The 20,809-nt window shown below is 35.7% G+C and overlaps 2 protein-coding genes across 4 annotated transcripts; both read right to left on the reverse strand.

Moving 5' to 3' along the window:
* Positions 1–374: 374 nt before the first annotated feature.
* Positions 375–13,153, reverse strand: LOC138310497 (polycomb group protein Psc-like). Of its 3 annotated transcripts, none has more exons than XM_069251738.1 (6): positions 9,629–9,750; positions 9,099–9,180; positions 7,217–7,318; positions 6,349–6,456; positions 4,234–4,662; positions 375–3,673 (listed from the first exon to the last, which is right to left on the reverse strand). In XM_069251738.1, the coding sequence occupies exons 2-6, from the start codon at positions 9,149–9,151 to the stop codon at positions 3,463–3,465; spliced, it is 903 nt and encodes a 300-aa protein (XP_069107839.1). In that variant the 5' UTR covers positions 9,152–9,180; positions 9,629–9,750; the 3' UTR covers positions 375–3,462. The 3 variants fall into 3 exon arrangements, 2 of the variants coding, with proteins under 2 accessions (XP_069107839.1, XP_069107840.1); XR_011206439.1 differs by lacking the exons at positions 375–3,673; positions 4,234–4,662 and adding exons at positions 9,987–10,331; positions 13,122–13,153; XM_069251739.1 differs by lacking the exon at positions 6,349–6,456.
* Positions 13,154–13,950: 797 nt separating this feature from the next.
* Positions 13,951–17,086, reverse strand: LOC138310841 (abnormal spindle-like microcephaly-associated protein homolog). Its single transcript, XM_069252165.1, has 6 exons — positions 16,987–17,086; positions 16,531–16,668; positions 16,156–16,293; positions 15,528–15,689; positions 14,765–14,944; positions 13,951–14,141 (listed from the first exon to the last, which is right to left on the reverse strand). The coding sequence occupies exons 1-6, from the start codon at positions 17,084–17,086 to the stop codon at positions 13,951–13,953; spliced, it is 909 nt and encodes a 302-aa protein (XP_069108266.1).
* Between the last annotated feature and the right edge of the window lie 3,723 nt (positions 17,087–20,809).

Genomic DNA, 20,809 nt, shown 5'->3' on the forward strand with positions numbered 1-20,809 from the left:
GCAGCATCTATGCATTTCACAAAACAATTCTTTGATCAATCCGGTTAAGTATTTCGTGAAACATTTTGTTTATGAAGCAAGACATGCATTTTACGATACTAACAGGACTGGGAGGACCAAAGAACAGTTTCGTGAAATGATGCGCTCTTAAAACATGAAAGTCACAAAAGACGACGGGATGCCGTGAAACCTCCTTTACTCAAACTTCTATAACAGAATTACCAATTTCTTTGCTTTTTGCAACTAAATTTTAGTCATGTCATAAATATTCGGATAATTAATTGTTATTTGAGAATTTACCGCCATTCCATCAACTTTGAGCGAAAAAAGGTTTGACTTGTAGACTAGTAAGTAAACATAAAACAAACCAGTGATTTTCTTGAATGATATTATTTTGTGTGTTTATTCCCGTTAAAGATCTGCTAATACAACCAAAGAAATGTTATTATGCATCACATTACTCATGTCTTAATTGTATGATTAGTATGTTTATGGTAGTTAGCCAGGTATACTACCCTACAAGGTGCTAACGACCTACACGATTAGCCAGGTTATACTACCCTACAAGGTGCTAACGACCTACACGATACCGGGTATGTACTGAGTAGACAAATAATAATATACCTATCTCCTGTATGATAATAGAATCTTCAAGAGGTCGTCAAGTGGACAGGAATATCTCAACCCGATGAAAGATTTTGGCTAGTCAGCCAGCTGTTTGCCGAAAGTTTATGGCCAAAATCTTTCACTAGGGTTGGGATATCCAGTTGACAGACCCATAAAAGATCATTTTTCTACCATACCTTGTGGGGAAATCATGAAATTTCAGTTGCTTTCAAGCTTTTTCATCACAAGAACGTCGCTATGGGTCAAAATTGATGACGTCATCGACAATGACATGTATTGTCTAGTGTGTGCAAATTGTCTTAACACTTGCAGCACCCACTATTCTTCTACATTTTCATACATTTCTGACGACAAAAAAGTGTGATTTTGTATATTTATCTGGTTGCATTGACACAGGCTTTATATTACCGTTGAGCACCAATTTGAATAGGTAACTTTAACCAGCGAGTTTTGTAGCTCCCCGTAAGTATAGAAACATTAACTGTTGTAACACAATCATCTCTCACTCATTAGGACAGGGGCACAAAATCTCATTTTACAGACATCTGCTGACAAAACAGTGTCATGTTCACCACAAATAGATTTGTCTGATTTCAATGTAAAATTTGATCCGATGTCACAAACAAGTGTTCTCTAAATGTTACATACATTTGTCAACGACATTTCTATAAAATATATATAAACAAGACAGATATCACAAGTTATACCGGTAATACATTAAAGCTATAGGTTCCACACATCTGTAACAAAACATAGGATATATAACAGCTGACATGTTGTAACATTTCACTCATACAACAGGTATATCATAGGTATTACATTTTTACATGTACATTAGTTCATAATCTACTAAAACTGAAATTCCCTATAACTAAAGTGTTGAACCAAGTTAAACTGAGACTTTAAATATGTAATCAAACCAAATCTGAATTTGTTAAATGAAAATTTTGTTGAAACAAATTAAACATGAAATAGCAATTTAGCTAAATCTAAATTCTGAAAATCTTTGCCAAACTAAATACTAGCTAGGAAACATCTAAATGTGAAATGAACTAAAATTTTAAATTGTGCACTAAAAACTAAATTTGTGAATCAAACTTAATAAGAAATTCTCTGTTCCTGAACTAATCTGAAATGCTATAAAGTAAAGCTTAACATCAATCTATCATCTGCTACATTGTAGCTCTAACTATATATCTATCTTTCTCTTCCATTCTCTGCTCTTTCTCCCTGCCCTTTTTACTTATCTTTCTATCTGTCTTTTTCTTTCTCACTCTTTCTTTCCTTGTCATCTTTACCTCACCCTCTCTCTCTAATTCTTTCCCAGTCTTTTCTTCTTCTTATCTTACTCTCTCTCTCATCTCTTTCTCCCCCCCCCTTCTCTCTCTCTCAATAGGAATTTTCCTTTCTCCTGATGACATTTCGGACAACTTGTAGAATGATCACTTACAACAGCACAAACATCATAAACTGTTTAGAAACTGACGTAATGATACATTACACACTAGAAATATTCAATTGTACAGTAATGTATAATTCAAAATTACTATGAAATAAAATATGAAACAACAAAATGTATCAAAAGCACAAAATGAACAAATTCTTGAGGATTAATACATCATTAACTCATTCATCCCTGAAGACACAATTAGACTCTTCTAAATCAAAGACTAGACCAGTCCATTATGAAATTTGAGGTGTGCATGAGTTAAGGAAATCAGACAATTTTGGCAATGATCTTGCATAGACATCAAACTAGTGATTATCTATTTCAATAATACAGGTGTTAAACATAATTGGTGATCAAGATGAGCGAGTTATTGGTGATCGAGGAAAGGCTCCAGAGAAAAATCATCAACCTGCCTTAATAACTGGGCCAGTAAGACCTCCGTATGGAAATTGTTTGGTAAATCATTTGGTTACGTAGAGATCATAAAAAGTTGGTCTTGTGTGAGTCAAATAAAATAAAAAATATATTCTATATACATGCTTTACACAAACATTTATGTGGAGAGCTTCTATAAATAGATTTATAAAATACAAAATTTATTAATAACCAGTATTGTGCTAAAAATAGATATGAAGCACAGTTAAATACAACAGGATAATTTTAACATACATTGTTCAGAACATACATGTATTTAACACAATAACGTGAATATTAAATAGATTTATACCAATTACAGGTAAACATCAACAACACTATAAATAGATTTGTACAGAACATGGATAAATATAGCATCACTATAAATAGAATGCCGTTACCATAAATAGATCTATTGAACACAGACAGAAATTGGTGTTACTATAAATAGATGCCACAAGTATAAACATCACAGTAATCTTGGAATGTTTAATAATTCGATGTTAACGACAATAACACTCATAGTGTTGAAATCCTGGACCATGACAGATATTTAATAATTTTATTTTTAATTTCATGAAAATTAAATGGAATGTGACTTCATCATATGCTGCACCAGATAAACAAATCATAATTATAATCAGGTCAACAGGTACCAATTATTGCTGTACTTTTTGTGATGAATCACTTTAAAGTTAAAATTCCTGCATAAACATTCCATTTTAGCATGCATTGTATGCATCTAAGGAGTAAAATGATTTTCATAATCAGTAGATGTTATAATGACTTAATTAGGAAAGTCATTTCAAGGATTAAAAATAATCAAATTACATAATAACTTAAGTCTGAATCTATATCACTTTGTATTTGTGAAATATAAAAAAAGTATTGATATATTAATAACCCGATTGAAATTATTGCCACATACAGTTTATATAAATATATCACAATAAATGAACACCAGAAATCGTTCACGTCTCCGGTATTCTGCCCGTTTTCTTTAAACGTGACCGGAAATCAAAATGTTTTGGCTCGGTTGAGTTGCTGGAAGCTTTGAATATATCGTCCTGGGATAAGTCAATATTTGTTTTGCGAAGCCTCGTTCTGAAGTTTGCTGGCGGGTCAATACTTTCAGTGCTTCCGTGGCCATTCATATTGGACTGAGGTATTATGGACGGTGTCCTGGAAAAGTAAATAATCAAAAGTCAATTCTGATTGGACAATTGCAATGTCACATGACCAAATATAATTTAAAAATTTTGGAAGGCAAAATGAATTACATAGTACAGTGAAACCTGTCTTAGTGACCACCTCTAAAAGAGCACTTGCTTATTTAGGCCATTTCCCTAGGGTTTCTTATTCATTCATACCAAGTGTATAAAGACCACTTCCCATTGTCCTTTGGGTGGTCATTATATACAGGTTTGACTGCAATGAGCAAAATCTCCATTTTGAAAGGGAACCCAATCTTTAGTTAATTTTAAATTTAAACTGTATTTGTTATCAAACAAACATACAGCACATTTGGTCTCCACAGATCTGATAAAGAATCTCTTGTTACAATGAATCATAGGAAATATGTACAAAGACTTTATATGATTCAAAAGCAAGAAAAACTCGTCAACATTCAATTCAGCCTAAACGTCTCGTACTTGCAGTTCCCCGTTTATATAGAATTTTTAGATATAAAATTCAAGCTGGACATGTCGTCTCTATGACAAACATATAAGAGATCTACTTACAAAGCAAATTTGACCTTGCTGGCTGACGGCGGTGTGCTCCTGTTCTCATTGCCGTTGATATCAACCTTTGGTGATGTGGTTTTGATGGCCCCGGGGGACGGAGACTTACGGGGCGGAGTGGGGGGAGGGGGTGACGAGGGTGGGGGAGGTATAGTTAATACAGGAGCTGCCATCCTGTTACGGGGGATGCTGGGAGGGGGATGGGAGGGAGGTGGAGGGGGCTGGGGTGTGTTGGTCCCATTAACACCATTCTCGGTTGGTTTCCGCTGGCGTTGTTGCCACAAAGACACTACACTTCCCGCACATTCATTTTCCAATCGTTTCGCAAGCTCCTGTTTACTGGATTCTGATTGGAGGTCGTCATGGATGGGGGCGGGATCTTCCTCTATGAAATTATGGCCGTTCGTTAAAGGAATGGAGGAGTCACCACTGAAATTATATAACACTCACACATTAATTTCCATATGGTGGAAATCTGGCTTCCAATCAGGAAGTAATTCTAAACTTGATTGTTTGATTGACCAATCAAAAACAGAGCTACATTTTCGAAATCCGTCCATGATCACATAAAGACTACAAAATTGATACTACAGTCATATAGACATATTTAAAACTTAGAGTTTTGATAAGAAATAGTGATTTATTATAATTAACATGAATTAAATAAAACCTGTAAAATTTGAGCTAACTGAAATGATTATTAAATCAGTATGTTGGTTCACGTTGTCCCATAATTCAGGTTCAGTCATCTGAATTATCAGTAATTAACAAATGTCCGTTAATTGCCATTAAAAGGTATGTCTGTTGCTTAGCAACCTGTAATGGTTGTATGGCTGACATTCAGTTGATGTCAAAATATTTATCTGATAACTGTGGACTTAAAGAAAAGAAATATACCATGCTTTAAAGTGCTTAAACAAAACATATACAATTGGCTGTGATAAAACAGAATAACACAAGCTTTCTAAAAATAATAACACAAAAGATGACACAATCTGTAGTCTGTGTTTGAATATTACAGAGTTATCTGTCCTTGTGGGTTGGTGTTGATTGTGACCTCATGTGTTTGTGAAATCACACTTTTCAGAGACAACAAAGCGAATTTGGCTCACAGCATTTATATAACAACGTTACAATGGATATATACCTATCCACAAGGGAGGTAACCCTATCCACAAGGGTACCCAAGTATCCACAAGGGAGGTAACCCTATCCACAAGGGAGGTAATCCCAGGGAGTATAACCTATCCCAAGGGAGGTAACCCTATCCACAAGGGGGGTAACTCAGTAATACACAAAGATGGAAATAGTAAAATATGACAGAACAGAATATCAATTCATCTACAAAATGAGTATTTTGTAGCTTTAACTGTTTAGGTTATTTTATCATTTTCTCAAACTAGAATATTAGGACACACCTATATACAGCTAATAAATATTCAAAACAGATATTCAAATTATGTAAAAAGAACAGGTTTATCTTAACATAATTTCTTGTATAAGATTTTGCTTTGTTTAGACAAATGACTCAATGATAAATGTCTGTGTCTACAACATCAAAGAACTGTCACATTGACAATCTGTAAAATATAAAGACACATGCATTTTTTTAAAAATATATTAGTATGATCTAAGCTAACCTTAGGACTATATTCGCAGTATTTTAGAATGACAAATGATCAGTACTCAGTAAGTGTAGCAAGCATATACCAGGATGAACATTGAGCAAGCAATACGTGTACCATTACAATATACCATCAACAAAGCCCCATGACCACCACCGAAATCACAAGCAAGCTCAAACAGCTAGTTAACTACTGGAAACCAACTATCTTTCGCGTCGTCTAAATTTCACGATTTTTATTTCAAAACGAGTTTGTGAAGATTCACATTCATAGATTAAAATATTTAATGGAAATTCCTTAGATTGAGATATGTGGATTAAAATATTATATAAACATTATTAAATATTATATTTCAATTTAAATGATGAGGATAAATATTAATTCGCTGATATATTAGCTTTCGCGAATTGACTTAGATCACAAAATTCTCAAAGTTGAATTGTACGCGAAAGAACATTGGTTTTCTATGCATCTGTGTCACAACACTGACTTGTTCAAAATAGCTTCTGCGATGGATCGTGCCAATTTTGTTCTCTCAGGGTCGTCAATGCTCTCGGTATCGTCGACAGGTAGATGGGAGGTACCTTTTCTTTTCTTACTGTGTCATTAATTCATCAGTTTTATTGTACAACAAATGAAAATTAAGTAAAAGGAAAACATATAGTACCAAGGTTATCTTTAATCTTTTGCTTCTTAAATTGAATTCTATAGGAAGATAACACGATTTTCATAGCCATTCATGCATGATCCTCTAGCTGTGTATTGAATGGGGATATCTTTAAAAGGATTCTCTAAAACAGAACATCTATATAACTGAGTTTTATCTGCGTGTATGAAGGCTAGTCAGTCCAGCACTACCGGATTAATAGTCTTGGATAGTTTTATTTATAGTCCCAAATCTTCTTGAGTATGATATTGAATGTATTCAAAGCACAACAGTATATTATTGTACATACATGTATGGGGGAGAACTATCATGCATAAAAACAGTAAAGGTAGATAACTCCGATATAAAGGGAGCTAACTAATGCACTTTTTGAATTAAGGGAAATAACTTTTAGTGTCTTTATGACAATACAACATTATGGGGGGGGTGGGGGTGGGGGGTGTTATATTCACATTGGAAAAAATGCTGCAGCTGCAACTTAAGGATAAAGGGGAGACAATTTAACATGTAAGGTAACAGGGGAGGTAATTTAACATGAATATCTGAAGAAGCAGGGAGACAATTTAACATGGATATGCAAGGAAACAGGGGAGACAATTTAACATGGAACAACATGATGCTTAAAAGGAAGGAGGGGGGGGTGTTAAGCCACTGAGGAATCTGATTATATCATACATCATAGTATACTTACATGAGCGAGAGAGCGTTATGTTTAGCTTGGAGCAGTGGGACGTCCCAGTCTACAATTTGGTCCGAGGGTACATGATAGGTGGAGTCAGACCCCGGGGGTAATCTGGACAAAATTAGCATAAAACTCTAGCCACACTTAAATCCAGGTACTATTGCAGCCCATTGAGTAGGGAAAGGCTCCAAGCAAGGAATGTGTCCAATAAGCTCATAAAATAGAAGTCTTTTGATTTATGAAATAATGTATTTGTAAAATTGACAATATGTATACCTTGGAAATTAAATTGACTTGCTATTCTGGAATATTCATAGTTTGTTTCATATCATGCAAAGCTGGTCGTGATTTTGAAATATGGAAGACTTTCACAAGAGTTTATAGAGAACTAGATGAAGCAAAACCAAATAGACCAATCAGTATACTTGGTGGTGGATTGAGAAGTCATTATATTTAGACGAAGTTTGTAATCAAAGCAAATTGAAGCTTAGCCCGTTCCCAATGGGAATTTGAGAAAAAATGAAATTTACTGCAATTTATGATCTGGCATGCCACGTTTATTCAGTCATGGTCACAAGAAAGTCTGAAAAAATCTCTAGCAAAAAAAAAAAAAAAAAAAAAAATTAAAAAAATATATTCCAATAAGCACTATAGCTGTGAAATCAGTGTAATGTAAGCAAAACTATTATAAAAATTTTAATTACTGGTATACTTTATCATTGGTTTATAACATATATCTTACACAACATCTAACAATATCTACTACAGTGCAGTTTTTCTAAATAAAATGGATTTTTTTTTAAATTAGTTTAATGTCTTATTTTAATCAACAGCCACAGTTATCTAAGGATGTCTGACTGGTTTATAGGTGGAGGTGAGCCGGAGTACTCGGAGGAAAACCACTGACCAGCAGTCAGTACCTGGCAACTACCAGCACCCCAAATGGGATTCAAATTCACGAAATGCAGAGGTGGAGAGCTTGTGGTAATATGTCGGAATATCCTAACCACTCGGTCATCGTGTGGAAATACAAAGTACATGTACCCATAATGTGTATGATATCATATTTCTGTATTCTTAGATTTTTATGAACAATAACAGGACAATATGCTTATATATGTTCCCATATACTGTACATTATACAAAATCTACTCACTTAAAGCTGACAAATATTTAGTAGCAAATCTCATAATTTATAGATAGTTTTCAAATGCTAACATATAAAATTTTATGTCGTATTCAGTAAAATAAATATGTCTGATAGCTTGGCACTGCAGCATTAAAAGAAGCACTGATATTTTTATGATCCAATAAAAACCAAACAATTGATTAACACAAATGATAAACAAAATAATTAATTATGATTGATGCAAATAATACCTTGTTATTATCACAAATATACATGTTACATATATCTATAATCATATATAGAATTAGTTAAGAATTAAGTTTTGTTTAAATTTACAGTTAAGATATATAAATGCATATCAGTAATTTTAATGGTAACATTTGATATATGAACTAGTGAGATGTTATTGAAGCCTGATTTAATGAGACACTAAAGAACATAATAAAACTATTCATCACACTTAAGTTCTAAACAACAAATGAGTCAGCTCACATAACCTTACCTAAAGACAGAACTGATCTTCACATCGGAAAATTATTGGCCATGACCTTGATTAATGATTGACCTTGACCTTGGTAAAGACTAACCATGACCTTGTTCAAATGCAACCAGTATCCTCTTGCTGGGAGACAACATCCTCAGGCAAATTAATTGGGGGAGTAATGAAACCCTGACCTTGGGTAATGATTAACCTTGACCTTGGGTAATGATTAACCTTGACCTTGGGTAATGATTGACATTTGATGACCGTGGAGTACTTACATTTCCTCTGTAGAAAGAGTTGTCCTGAGTGATATCCTGGTAATATGACTCATTTTCTGGTTTCATCAGGGATTTCATCTCACTGTTTTAGAAAGCAACATTAAAAGTTGTGTCTATTTGATGTCTGTTAAGTCAATCCCGCACCTTATAGAATCTTATCACCGTACATATTTGTTACTGTTTTGCCTCTTATCAAAGCACTCTAAACTGTTTTCATTGCTAATCTAACTTTACCGAATTAACCTTATAGCAGGAATGGTGCTTCAACTTCAAATCTGCTTTCAGAATATACTTCCTTCACCCCTGTAGACACATTTAAATTATTCCAGTTCAAAGACTGGAACAGTCCATTATAAATTTTCAGGGTTAAATGACTTAATGAGTAAAATAGACCACAAAGATTTAAAAGCTTTATCTTCACAGACTTGCTATTAACTTTGGTCTGTAATTTCAGTATTTTATCCTCAATAATTATATGAACTGTTACAGTCCTTAATCATAATTATTGCTCTTCATGTTAATTCACTAACCTTTTCCGCGCCAGGTGTTCTGGGATAGGAGGAGGTGGCGGGTGGATATCTGCCGTTACCACGGTTACTGCAGGCTCCTCCTCCTTCGTTGGGTAGTCCGGTATGGGTACGAAGTTGTTTAACTAGAAATATTGAAATTGTATGAATATCATTATCTGCATTCTTTAATAAATTCAGTATTCAGAAGTAGTAAAACCTACTAATAAGGACACCTCTATATAAAGGACACCTGTCTATAAAGGACAGACATATTTGTGATAAAATTTCACGAATTTACTTGGATTTTGAAATTTGCGACAGTATTAATTGCATGTGAAAGAAGATTGGTTTACAGTATAAGAATGACAATCGATTTTACCTCATCATAATATTTGGTTTCTTTGGGTGGCATCACCGACTTAACGTCGTTCATCTTGGACATCTGATCCAGTCTCTCCTCTGTAACATCCGGTTTCTTCTGCACTGGCTTAACAACTTTAGCGTAGATAATTTCTGCGGGAGGGGGTGGAGCCTCACGTTTTGTGCCAGGCGGGAGTGGAGCCTCTGATTTTCTAACAGTGGTCGGGCTTGATTTGGCATTGACAGGTGGTGAAGGGGCAACAGATTTCTTACGATTCGACTGTGCTTCAATCTTTGGCTCCATTTTCCTTGGTTGAATATTTTTCATTAAATTCTGGAACATATCCTTGCTGTACATTTCCACCTGGAAATTTATAAAACGAAATTAAAACTGAATAGCAATCTTTTCCACCTTTTTGAACTATGTATCAAGTACCAAAATTTGAAGCCAAACACCCCCTCTGATGAAAAGGTGAAGAGGATTTGTGTGTCTCACTTGTTGAGTGAAGAAGAGGATTTGTGTGTCTCACCTGTTGAGTGAAGAAGAGGATTTGGGTGTCTCACCTGTTGAGTGAAGAAGAGGATTTGTGTGTCTCACCTGTTGAGTGAAGAAGAGGATTTGGGTGTCTCACCTGTTGAGTGAAGAAGAGGATTTGTGTGTCTCACCTGTTGAGTGAAGAAGAGGATTTGTGTGTCTCACCTGTTGAGTGAAGAAGAGGACTTGTGTGTCTCACCTGTTGAGTGAAGAAGAAGAGGATTTGTATGTCTCACCTGTTGAGTGAAGAAGAGGACTTGTGTGTCTCACCTGTTGAGTGAAGAAGAGGATTTGGGTGTCTCACCTGTTGAGTGAAGAAAAGGATTTGTGTGTCTCACCTGTTGAGTGAAGAAGAGGATTTTGTGTGTCTCACCTGTTGAGTGAAGAAAAGGATTTGTGTGTCTCACCTGTTGAGTGAAGAAAAGGATTTGTGTGTCTCACCTGTTGAGTGAAGAAGATGATTTGTGTGTCTCACCTGTTGAGTGAAGAAGAGGATTTGTGTGTGTCTCACCTGTTGAGTGAAGAAAATGATTTGTGTGTCTTACCTGTTGAGTGAAGAAGATGATTTGTGTGTCTCACCTGTTGAGTGAAGAAGATTTGTGTGTCTCACCTGATGAGTGAAGAAAAGGATTTGTGTGTCTCACCTGTTGAGTGAAGAAGAGGATTTGTGTGTCTCACCTGTTGAGTGAAGAAGAGGATTTGTGTGTCTCACCTGTTGAGTGAAGAAGGGATTTGTGTGTCTCACCTGTTGAGTGAAGAAGAGGATTTGTGTGTCTCACCTGTTGAGTGAAGAAGAGGATTTGTGTGTCTCACCTGTTGAGTGAAGAAGAGGACTTGTGTGTCTCACCTGTTGAGTGAAGAAGAGGATTTGTGTGTCTCACCTGTTGAGTGAAGAAGAGGATTTGTGTGTCTCACCTGTTGAGTGAAGAAGAGGATTTGTGTGTCTCACCTGTTGAGTGAAGAAGATGATTTGTGTGTCTCACCTGTTGAGTGAAGAAGATAATTTGTGTGTCTCACCTAATGAGTGAAGAAGAGGACTTGTGTGTCTCACCTGTTGAGTGAAGAAGAGGATTTGTGTGTCTCACCTGTTGAGTGAAGAAGAAGAAAGTTTTGTGTGTCTCACCTGTTGAAGTGAAGAAGAGGATTTTGTGTGTCTCACCTGTTGAGTGAAGAAGAGGATTTGTGTGTCTCACCTGTTGAGTGAAGAAGAGGATTTGTGTGTCTCACTGTTGAGTGAAGAAAAGGATTTGTGTGTCTCACCTGTTGAGTGAAGAAGAGGATTTGTGTGTCTCACCTGTTGAGTGAAGAAGAGGATTTGTGTGTCTCACCTGTTGAGTGAAGAAGAATGGTAGGTCCGTTGTGATGTCTCACCTGTTGAGTGAAGAGGATTTGGTGTCTCACCTGTTGAGTGATAGAAAAGGATTGTGTGTCTCACTGTGAGTGAAGAAGAGGACTTGTGTGTCTCACCTGTTGAGTGAAGAAGAGGATTTGGGTGTCTCACCTGTTAAGTGATGAAGAGGATTTGGGTGTCTCACCTGTTGATTTGAAGAAGAGGACTTGTGTGTCTCACCTGTTGAGTGAAAGAAGAGGACTTGTGTGTCTCACCTGTTGAGTGAAGAAGAGGATTTGTGTGTCTCACCTGTTGAGTGAAGAAGAGGACCTTGTGTGTCTCACCTGTTGAGTGAAGAGAGGATTTGTGTGTCTCACCTGTTGAGTGAAGAAGAGGACTTTGTGTGTCTCACCTGTTATAGTGAAGAGAGGATTTGTGTGTCCTCACCATGTTAAGTGAAGAAGAGGATTTGTGTGTCTCACCTGTTGAGTGAAGAAGAGGACTTGTGTGTCTCACCTGTTAAGTGATGAAGAGGATTTGTGTGTCTCACCTGTTAAGTGAAGAAGAGGATTTGTGTGTCTCACCTGTTGAGTGAAAGAAGAGGACTTGTGTGTCTCACCAGTTGAGTGGAAGAAGAGAGATTTGTGTGTCTCACCTGTTGAGTGAAAGAAGAGGATTTGGTGTGTCTCACCTGTTGAGTGAAGAAGAGGACTTGTGTGTTCTCACCTGTTGAGTGAAGAGTGATTTTGGTGTGTCTCTCACTTGTTGAGTGAAGAAGAGGACTTGTGTGTCTCACCTGTTGAGTGAAGAAGAGGGACTTGTGTGTCTCACCTGTTGAGTGAAGAAGAGGATTTGTGTGTCTCACCTGTTGAGTGAAGAGAAGAGGACTTGTGTGTCTCAACCTGTTGAGTGAAGAAGAGGATTTGTGTGTCTCACCTGTTGAGTGAAAAGAGGATTTGTGTGTCTCACCTGTTGAGTGAAGAAGAGGACTTGTGTGTGTCTCACCTGTTGAGTGAAGAAGAGGACTTGTGTGTCTCATCCTGTTGAGTGAAAGAAGAGGACTTTGTGTGGTCTCACCTGTTAAGTGAAAGAAGAGGATATGTGTGTCTCACCTGTTAAGTGAAGAACGAGGATATGCTGTGTCTCACCTGTTGAGTGAAGAAGGGGATTTTTGTTATTCCTCACCTGTTGATTGAAAGAAGAGGATTTGGGTGTCTCACCTGTTGAGTGAAGAAGAGGATTTGGGTGTCTCACCTGTTTTTGTAGTGAAGATAATTTGGGTGTCTCACCTGTTAAGTGAAGAAGAGGACTTGAGTGTCTCAACCTGTTGAGTGAAGAAGACTCGTGCCCTATCCGGGCCTCGAACTCATGATCTACGCGACCCAATCGCCTAGCCAAACATATCTGCGCTTCTACTACTGCGCCACATCCACATCCCCAAAAAAGGATGTTTCTATGACAAAGTGATAGTCAGTTCAATATGCTGACATGATCACTGTGGAAATTGTCAAATTAAATCTTTGGATCAACAACACATAGTGAATATGATACATTTTTTATCTTTAATTTTGCTATAAAAGTTGTCATGTACACAGCATATAACACACCAAAATATTCTGTTAAACTAAGTAAGAATTTGTCATTTTTTATACAATGTTGCCTTTTGAAATACATTGTAACATATTTATATATAAAATGAAGTAATCTCCAGTACATTAAACCATTGTATTGTATAATTTAATAATTTAGTGAGGCATTGTACACTGTAGTATGAAGTAACACCAAAGTAATTTATCAACCATCCTAATACACTGCAATCCAATAGTTTAGCTCCATATTAACATAATTTGCCTACATTAAACCAGAAATAGAAAAAAATACAAGATGTTGTCTTCAAAACAAGATAAATATTTTGTTTTATTCAATACAATGCAACAAAACAATGTAATACATCACATCCGTAATTATATCTTCATTGTATTGCTTTGCATTAACCATGCAATATATTCTTCTGTCTGTAAATTGTGTCAAACATGCAGCGTATTCTCCTATGCATTGTGTGTATCATTCAGCGTATGCATTGTGTGTATGATATATATTTTCCATGTAAGTTACTTGTCATCCTTGTATACCTGTAGGCATCACCTCATCACTCTCATCTCCACGTTCCAGGATGCTTAATTCTGATAATGATCGTCTTCCCACAAACCCACGAACCCCTGACTGAAGAGCAAGGACAGACTTCCATCGCTTTTTCACAGTTTCATGTTTATCATGAAGTTGTTTACTTAGTAAAGGGTTTTCCATGTCTAAAAGGAAAACACGTGTATTCAATGGTTTTTTTCGAGCCGACTCAACTTGTACTAGATTTATTTCAGTGGTCAGAAATGACCTCTTAAACCTTTAGCACTAACCAATCATCGACAGAATTTTTCCAGGATAAACCTTCATGATAGCTATGACCTTTATTACCCCTTAGCCCAAATAAATAACAAGAAAACATTATTAATCTAAATGTATAAATTACAGAAATACAAATGGCACAGAACCCGTGTAATATTTAAAACCCAGAGAAAATAAAATATAACTTTCCTGTGTAATACTTAAACTCCAGAGAAAACTAGAAATGTCGCCAAAGTAGATGACTAATTCCCCCATTGCACAAATTTAGTAATAACTCCATCAATAGGGGACATTGTAGAACTCTAGATACATTAAGTTTACTCAATTCCCCTTAATATCAGGGTTCTTTGTACCATATTTTATCAAAATCTGTCAAGTAGTTCAGGAGGAGTTCGCCGGACAAAGTTGTGTCTACAGACAGACGGACAGACAAACGGACAACCCGATTCCAGTATACTCCCCCCCACCTTATCTTTGTTGCGGTTGGTATAATAAACTGTGATTTGAGAAGATCATCAGGTGTGTTTACCTGTGGGAGAAGTGTCTGGCCTTACAGAAGGCCCAGATTGTGATAGGTTATGACGAGCTGAAAATCCTCGCCAGTGTGACTGTATCACAACTGCAGCGTCCCTTATCTTGTCAGCCTGTCCATCTACACCCGTCACCAGAGTCACGTTTCTCATCACTATGGCAACACAAACATCCATTCCTTTAATATCCGTGAGGTATCATCAATATTGTACCATTATTGTATTGGAAGGATATCTCTACAGAATATTGTTACTGATGTTTCTGGTAAATTGATTTCTGCTCTTGTCTCTTCATCTAAATTTTTTTTGGAAAAGCCAGGGACACATACTGTAATTGTATAAGAATCTCTCTATAGATCCTTGTCGTTTTTGGTTCAAGTGATTTTTGTTCTTGTTTTTTCTTTCATATTTTTCAAAAAAAAAAAAAAAAATTAAATATGGTCAGCCTGGTTTCTCCACACTATGACAACACAAACATCCATTCCTAAAATATCTGAGCTATCATTACTGTATTAGAAGATACTTGGTGGTAATGTTTCCAGTAAATTAAATTTTTCTTGTTTCTGATTTTATGTTTTAATTTTTTTTGGAGAGGCCAGGGCAGGTAGTGTTATTGTATAAGAAGAATCTCTCTATAGCTGTTTCTGATTTTATTTTTTCTTGTTTCTTATTTCAAATTTTTTTTCTTTCTGAAAATCTTTTTGAGAGGGGCAATGGAGGTCTTATCATAGCTAAACCCCTAAATCCTTTGTAGGTCCTCACCATCCATTTCAGAAGACTCTGGTTCTAACATTTGTTTTGTGATGCCCTTTCGTTTGAGATAGTTTCTCCAGGCTGTCTGTATTACAATGACTGCCTTCCATCTTCGCTCCATGTGATGATGGATATCAAACATTTGTTTACATATAATGTAACCTTTCATAGCTAGAACAGAAAATTAAAACGAGTCCATCTAAAAGCCTATAGAAATGACAATGTTTCTGAAAAATATATTTAGATAATTTCTGCAGCAATAATCTGCTTTCAGGCCAAAATTTGGGTTACTATATTCTTGCAAATCTGGTCCTATATACTACTGCTTTAACTGTTCCCACAACAAAATACCACAAATGGTCTCACCTCAAACCATGTAGTGAAGAGAAGTGAACAACTAAAAACATGCAATGAAGCATCATAAGAACATTATACTACCCAATTCAGAAAAGATGTGAATTAAAATATTTCACAACTGCTATAAGAAATTCACATACACAAAAGTTCAAAGAAGATCTTCAAGCAAAACAAAGGTTTATCTATAGAGTCCAAACAACTGAAATATTTAACTTTCTGTCTACCTATTTACATACTTTCTTTTTGTTCCACAAAACAACAGCTACACAGCCTGCCTTACCTTCCTGTGTTACCATTGAATGTTCTCGTTTACCAATCTTTTTCTTCTCTATTGACCTTTGACCCATAAAACCTCGCAAACCAGTTCGTAGTTTTAACACTTTCTTCCACCGGAATTTGCGGACTTGTTTTGGAGTTGCTATTAATACATGAAGTTCTTCTCATTGAGACAATGATAGCATATAGCCTTACTATGTTAGTTTATAAAACTATCAAAATTTTCGAGTTAGATTTATTGAAATAGTGACTACTTTCATATTCTATTCTTTGAAACAAAATGCAATGTTTAAGGAGATTTATTAACTTGAAAACTGTCAGAAAGAAAACCAGGAAAAGACAAAAGTTTGTTTGTATATTGGTCCTTCGAGAAGTATACCTTTTACTTTAAGAGATGACTCAGCTTTTTCGCACTGTCTTCTCCAGAGCCAAGCTCTTATAAATTGCTGAATAACTACAGCAGCATCATCTCGACGTTCATCTTCTATCTGTTTTCGTGCCAAAAACTGGCGAAAAGCTGGGAGTCACAGACAGAATAAAAAAGAAAATCAAGACTTACTGAAAAATCAGCAGATGCAGTTAAGAAGAACATAAAGATGTCATTTTTTATGTGTTAAAAAGTGGATGTGTTGCCTTTTGTGCTTCATGTTTGGAATTATTGAAATCACCTTGGATTATATGTTTGAAAGTTAGAAATAAACATTGTTGACTTCTGATATCTCAGTTCAGGTTAACGTAGCCAACAAATACAATTCATACTTGATGGTTTTCTTGAAATAATTTTATGACATCTTACAAGATTTGTATTCACCCCTTAACTGAAATCTGATGTTACCTTTCTGAATGATAATTGCAGAGTTCTCTTTCTTCTGATTATTTCTTATCATTTCCTGTACTCTTCTACGTGCTAAACATCCCCGTAACAAAGACTGCATCATTAAGATGGCTGCCCTTCTCTTTATCAAAACAGGATGGATGCGTTTACGAATAAGAAATCCACGAACCACTAAAATCATAAGATGAGAAGTCTCGAGACGTTCCGTACATCCAACCAATCAAAAGGTTTTAAGACATTTTCACCAATTTAATTGACATCTGTCATTTTATCTATTAAAATTATTTAAAAATAATCAAAAATATGTTGTGAAATTGTTTAAATAGGCGAGGGTCACCAAGTTCTGAATTCCTTGAACCTTTTCATTCTTGTAAACCTGCCCCTACCTTAAGTTCTGTTTGGGTATAAGAGTAGTTCATTACAAGTAAAGAAAATCTCACATACTGAAAACTCTTAACCACAATTTTATCAGTTGAAGGAACTGAGAAGCAATGCTTTAAGAAAGTTTTAGTTAATAATCTAACTTTCTATCATCCCCTCTCTCGAAAGACCGACTCCCATGGCTTTCAAAACATTTACACCTAAACATCATCTGGCAGCAGGAAATAAGAGAAAGTTGTAGCAGTAAAACAGATTTGGAAGATTAATCTTCCTCAAATTTACATTTGTAAAGACTGAGACATGTGAAGAATCATTATCTGATGCAGTTGCTTTTTCTTTCTCTTTTGTGGTTTTTAGGAATTTTGAATTGATCTGTTCATGCAAATCAAAAAATGAGAGCTGACCTGATCACAACATGTGACAATAGCACGACTACACACAACATTTCATACACAATACAACAATTGTCCTCATGTCAATCTATGTTTCTGTTGATTGACTTTCATTTTGCTTTAGTGTGTCCTAAATTCCTGTTGTAATTGTCTCCCCCTTTGTTCTAATTGTTGTGTTTCGTTTTGTTTTAACATTTCTTCGGTTCCTTATAAGTTCAGTGTCTCCTCAGTATACAGTTGTTGACTGGGGTTCAGGGTAACAGATGATTTGTTGGACCCGAAGACACGGCCTCGGGCAACAGTTTGTGTGAGGGTCCAACAAATCATCTGTTATCCGAAAGCCCAGTCGATAACTGTTTTGTTATATCCCATTGTGACGTCACTCCGGTCCAACAGCACATTTTAACAGTCGATTTTAACAGTGCTTTGTGCTTTGGACTGCTCGAAGGAACAGTTCATTTATTGGCATTTTTGTCCGTAGAGTTTATATAGAAACTATTTTATAGGGGTATAACAATATCTTTTGTTGTCTGTCGTTTGTTTTGATGTTTCTTCAGCATTGCATGTTATTTCTTCCTTTGTTTCATTCATCTTTTTTGTTTTTGTTCCTTCCTCTGCTTTCTTTGCTTTTGATGTTTTGTCATATTTTAAAGAAAAACATATTTGTGATTCTCATTTTGACATGGCGTCAGTTTTATCCTTTTTCCTCTGTATATTATGGTTTTTACCTCCATCTGTTTGCAAAATCTAACCTGTATATTTTGGTTTTTACCTCCATATGTTTGCTAACTATCCTCTATTTTCCGCTATGGCCCCGCCCCTTGCCCCGGGGGACCATAGCCAAAATATAAACAATGTTTTCCCCCAAAGGATGTGTTTCAAACTAGTAAGCGATTTAATGGATTTATCTCTATGAGGCCCCTTGATTATCTGTGCAAAATTGAACACAATTTCTGTTCCCCTTCCCCCAAGGATGTTTGTGGCAAAATTTGGTTACATCCATTCAGAACTCTACCAGATTCTAGTAACTATTGTCACAATGCAAATTTGGTTACATTGCCATCAGACACTATGACTAGTAGCGATTTAAAAGGATATACCTCTAGTTCCCCCTATTGGGCCGCCGCCTCCTGCCCCCAGGTGGACCAGAGCCCAAATTATAACAATTTCTGTTCATTGCAAGAATCTAACTAGTAGGCTTTATTATGGCTGTTTAAATATCTTAACATTGCATTCTCAGGAATCAAATGCGATTAAATGGAAAACCATTTGACATTTAAAGCACATGCTTTTACAGGAACCACCAGCCACATTATAATTGGTGCTATGATTGCATGCCTTTATTGTTGGCCATTTTTACAATGGGCCATGATTGTGAGCAATATTTTTCATCAATGATTCTGAATCATGATCGTAGGCTATGATTGATGTTACATAAGAGCTGAATCGGAACAAACACCATTTCAAGCCATGCAAAAACACAACTTATGACAAAAAATATACAATTCAAAATTCCAAAAAGTATTTTTTTCAAATGTTCAAATAATCTGAACACAATAGCCACAAGTTCAGATATTTTGGACCACATTACATTCAGCAGTACTCTCAGAACATTGACGTTTATTTCTCCTTGACCATTCAATGAGCAGTGCTCTCAGAAATAAGACGTTTGGACCTCATTGCTTATACAACCACTATAGTACTCTCAAAACTTTAATGCTTAAATCTCCTTGTCAATGCATTCAGCAGTACTCCCAGAACTTTGATATTTAGATCTCATTGCCAATGTATTTGGCAGTACTCTCAGAACTTTGATGTTTTTGACATCATTGCTAATTCATTCAGCAGTACTCTCAGAACTTTGATGTTTTAGACTGCATTGCTCAAGACCTCACCCTTCTGAATAATAACAGCACTGGTGTCTCTCAATCGTCTCCCCTTCAGTACCATTAACCAATAACGAATACGTCTCTGGATTACGATGGCAGCTGATACCTTTTCTTCAATCAAAGGTCGCGACCATTTACGAACCAGAAAACCTTTAACAACTACGAAAAAGAAAATTTTCTTCTTGTAATGTTTTTTTTAAAGATCAAAGTTCATGCAATCAGTTTGTTTTAATGAATCCCTTCAAATGTAATTTTTCAAAACTAGAGAATTTTCTTATGAATAGTAAATAAATCAATCTTCAGGACATATACAAAATATTTTTCATGTTTTAAAACTCAATTTAATTTGAGTTTCTGAGTGCTAATTAAGTAACATTTTGATTTTTTGAAACCTGTAAAAAAGAAATCTGACAAAAGAAATAAATCAGAGATACCTGTTAACGTATCTAATCCTTCTATTGTTTAATCCTTAACGACTAACCTTTAATCCTTTTCTTATTAAGACATTTAGTAATACAATAGAATCTAATACTTATTTTAGTGCTATCAAATTTTAGCTCAGATGCAAAAAATGTCAATTATAATTTATTAGCGCCACAGATATAAATTTCTGCTTAACAGTGGTTCAATACTGGATATACCATTTTCCAAAATGAAGCACTATACGTGAATGAGCTCTTCAAAGAAAGTACAAAAATTGCTAAAATAAAACTACTGCTAAAATAAGTAATCATATATTATTGCCTGCAAAGAAAGGAAAACAAGACACATTAACACAAATAAATATGATCATAACTTATGAATACATAATGTTTTTCTCTTAATTTCTCTCTTAGCTTGCTATACACCATCCTTTGCTTGTCATCATTCAAAACTTCCTGAAGTCCCATCCCTTAAAGGTCCCTAGACCAACCCTCTATAGTTAATATACCTATTAAAACAGATCCACTCCCTTCATCCCATCAGACCATACATCCTAAAATACCTTAAAACTTCTCCCTTTATCCCACTCCCTACTCCCCTAAACCACTCCATAAAGACCAGTAGAACCACTCCTTTAGGCCCCCCAAACCACTCCACAGAAAATCTTCACAAACCAAACACCTCCACCAATCACTAGTGCCTACCTTTCTGTATGGCAACAGCACTCTTCTCTTCTTT

This window comes from Argopecten irradians, chromosome 16, assembly GCF_041381155.1.
Source record: "Argopecten irradians isolate NY chromosome 16, Ai_NY, whole genome shotgun sequence".
Taxonomy (NCBI): Eukaryota; Metazoa; Mollusca; class Bivalvia; order Pectinida; family Pectinidae; genus Argopecten; species Argopecten irradians.

Excerpts from the sequence above, each read along its gene's own strand:
- LOC138310841 (XM_069252165.1), bottom strand. The coding sequence starts at position 17,086 with ATGCAGTCTTTGTTACGGGGATGTTTAGCACGTAGAAGAGTACAGGAA. Across the intron at positions 15,690-16,155 it reads TTCAATGGTAACACAGGAAG|CTATGAAAGGTTACATTATA; the intron begins GTAAGGCAGGCT and ends TTTCTGTTCTAG. Across the intron at positions 14,142-14,764 it reads GCCAGACACTTCTCCCACAG|ACATGGAAAACCCTTTACTA; the intron begins GTAAACACACCT and ends TTTTCCTTTTAG.
- LOC138310497 (XM_069251738.1), bottom strand. The coding sequence starts at position 9,151 with ATGAGTCATATTACCAGGATATCACTCAGGACAACTCTTTCTACAGAG. Across the intron at positions 6,457-7,216 it reads CATAACGCTCTCTCGCTCAT|TAAGAAAAGAAAAGGTACCT; the intron begins GTAAGTATACTA and ends TTAATGACACAG. Across the intron at positions 4,663-6,348 it reads GCAGAAGCTATTTTGAACAA|TGGTGACTCCTCCATTCCTT; the intron begins GTCAGTGTTGTG and ends ATATAATTTCAG.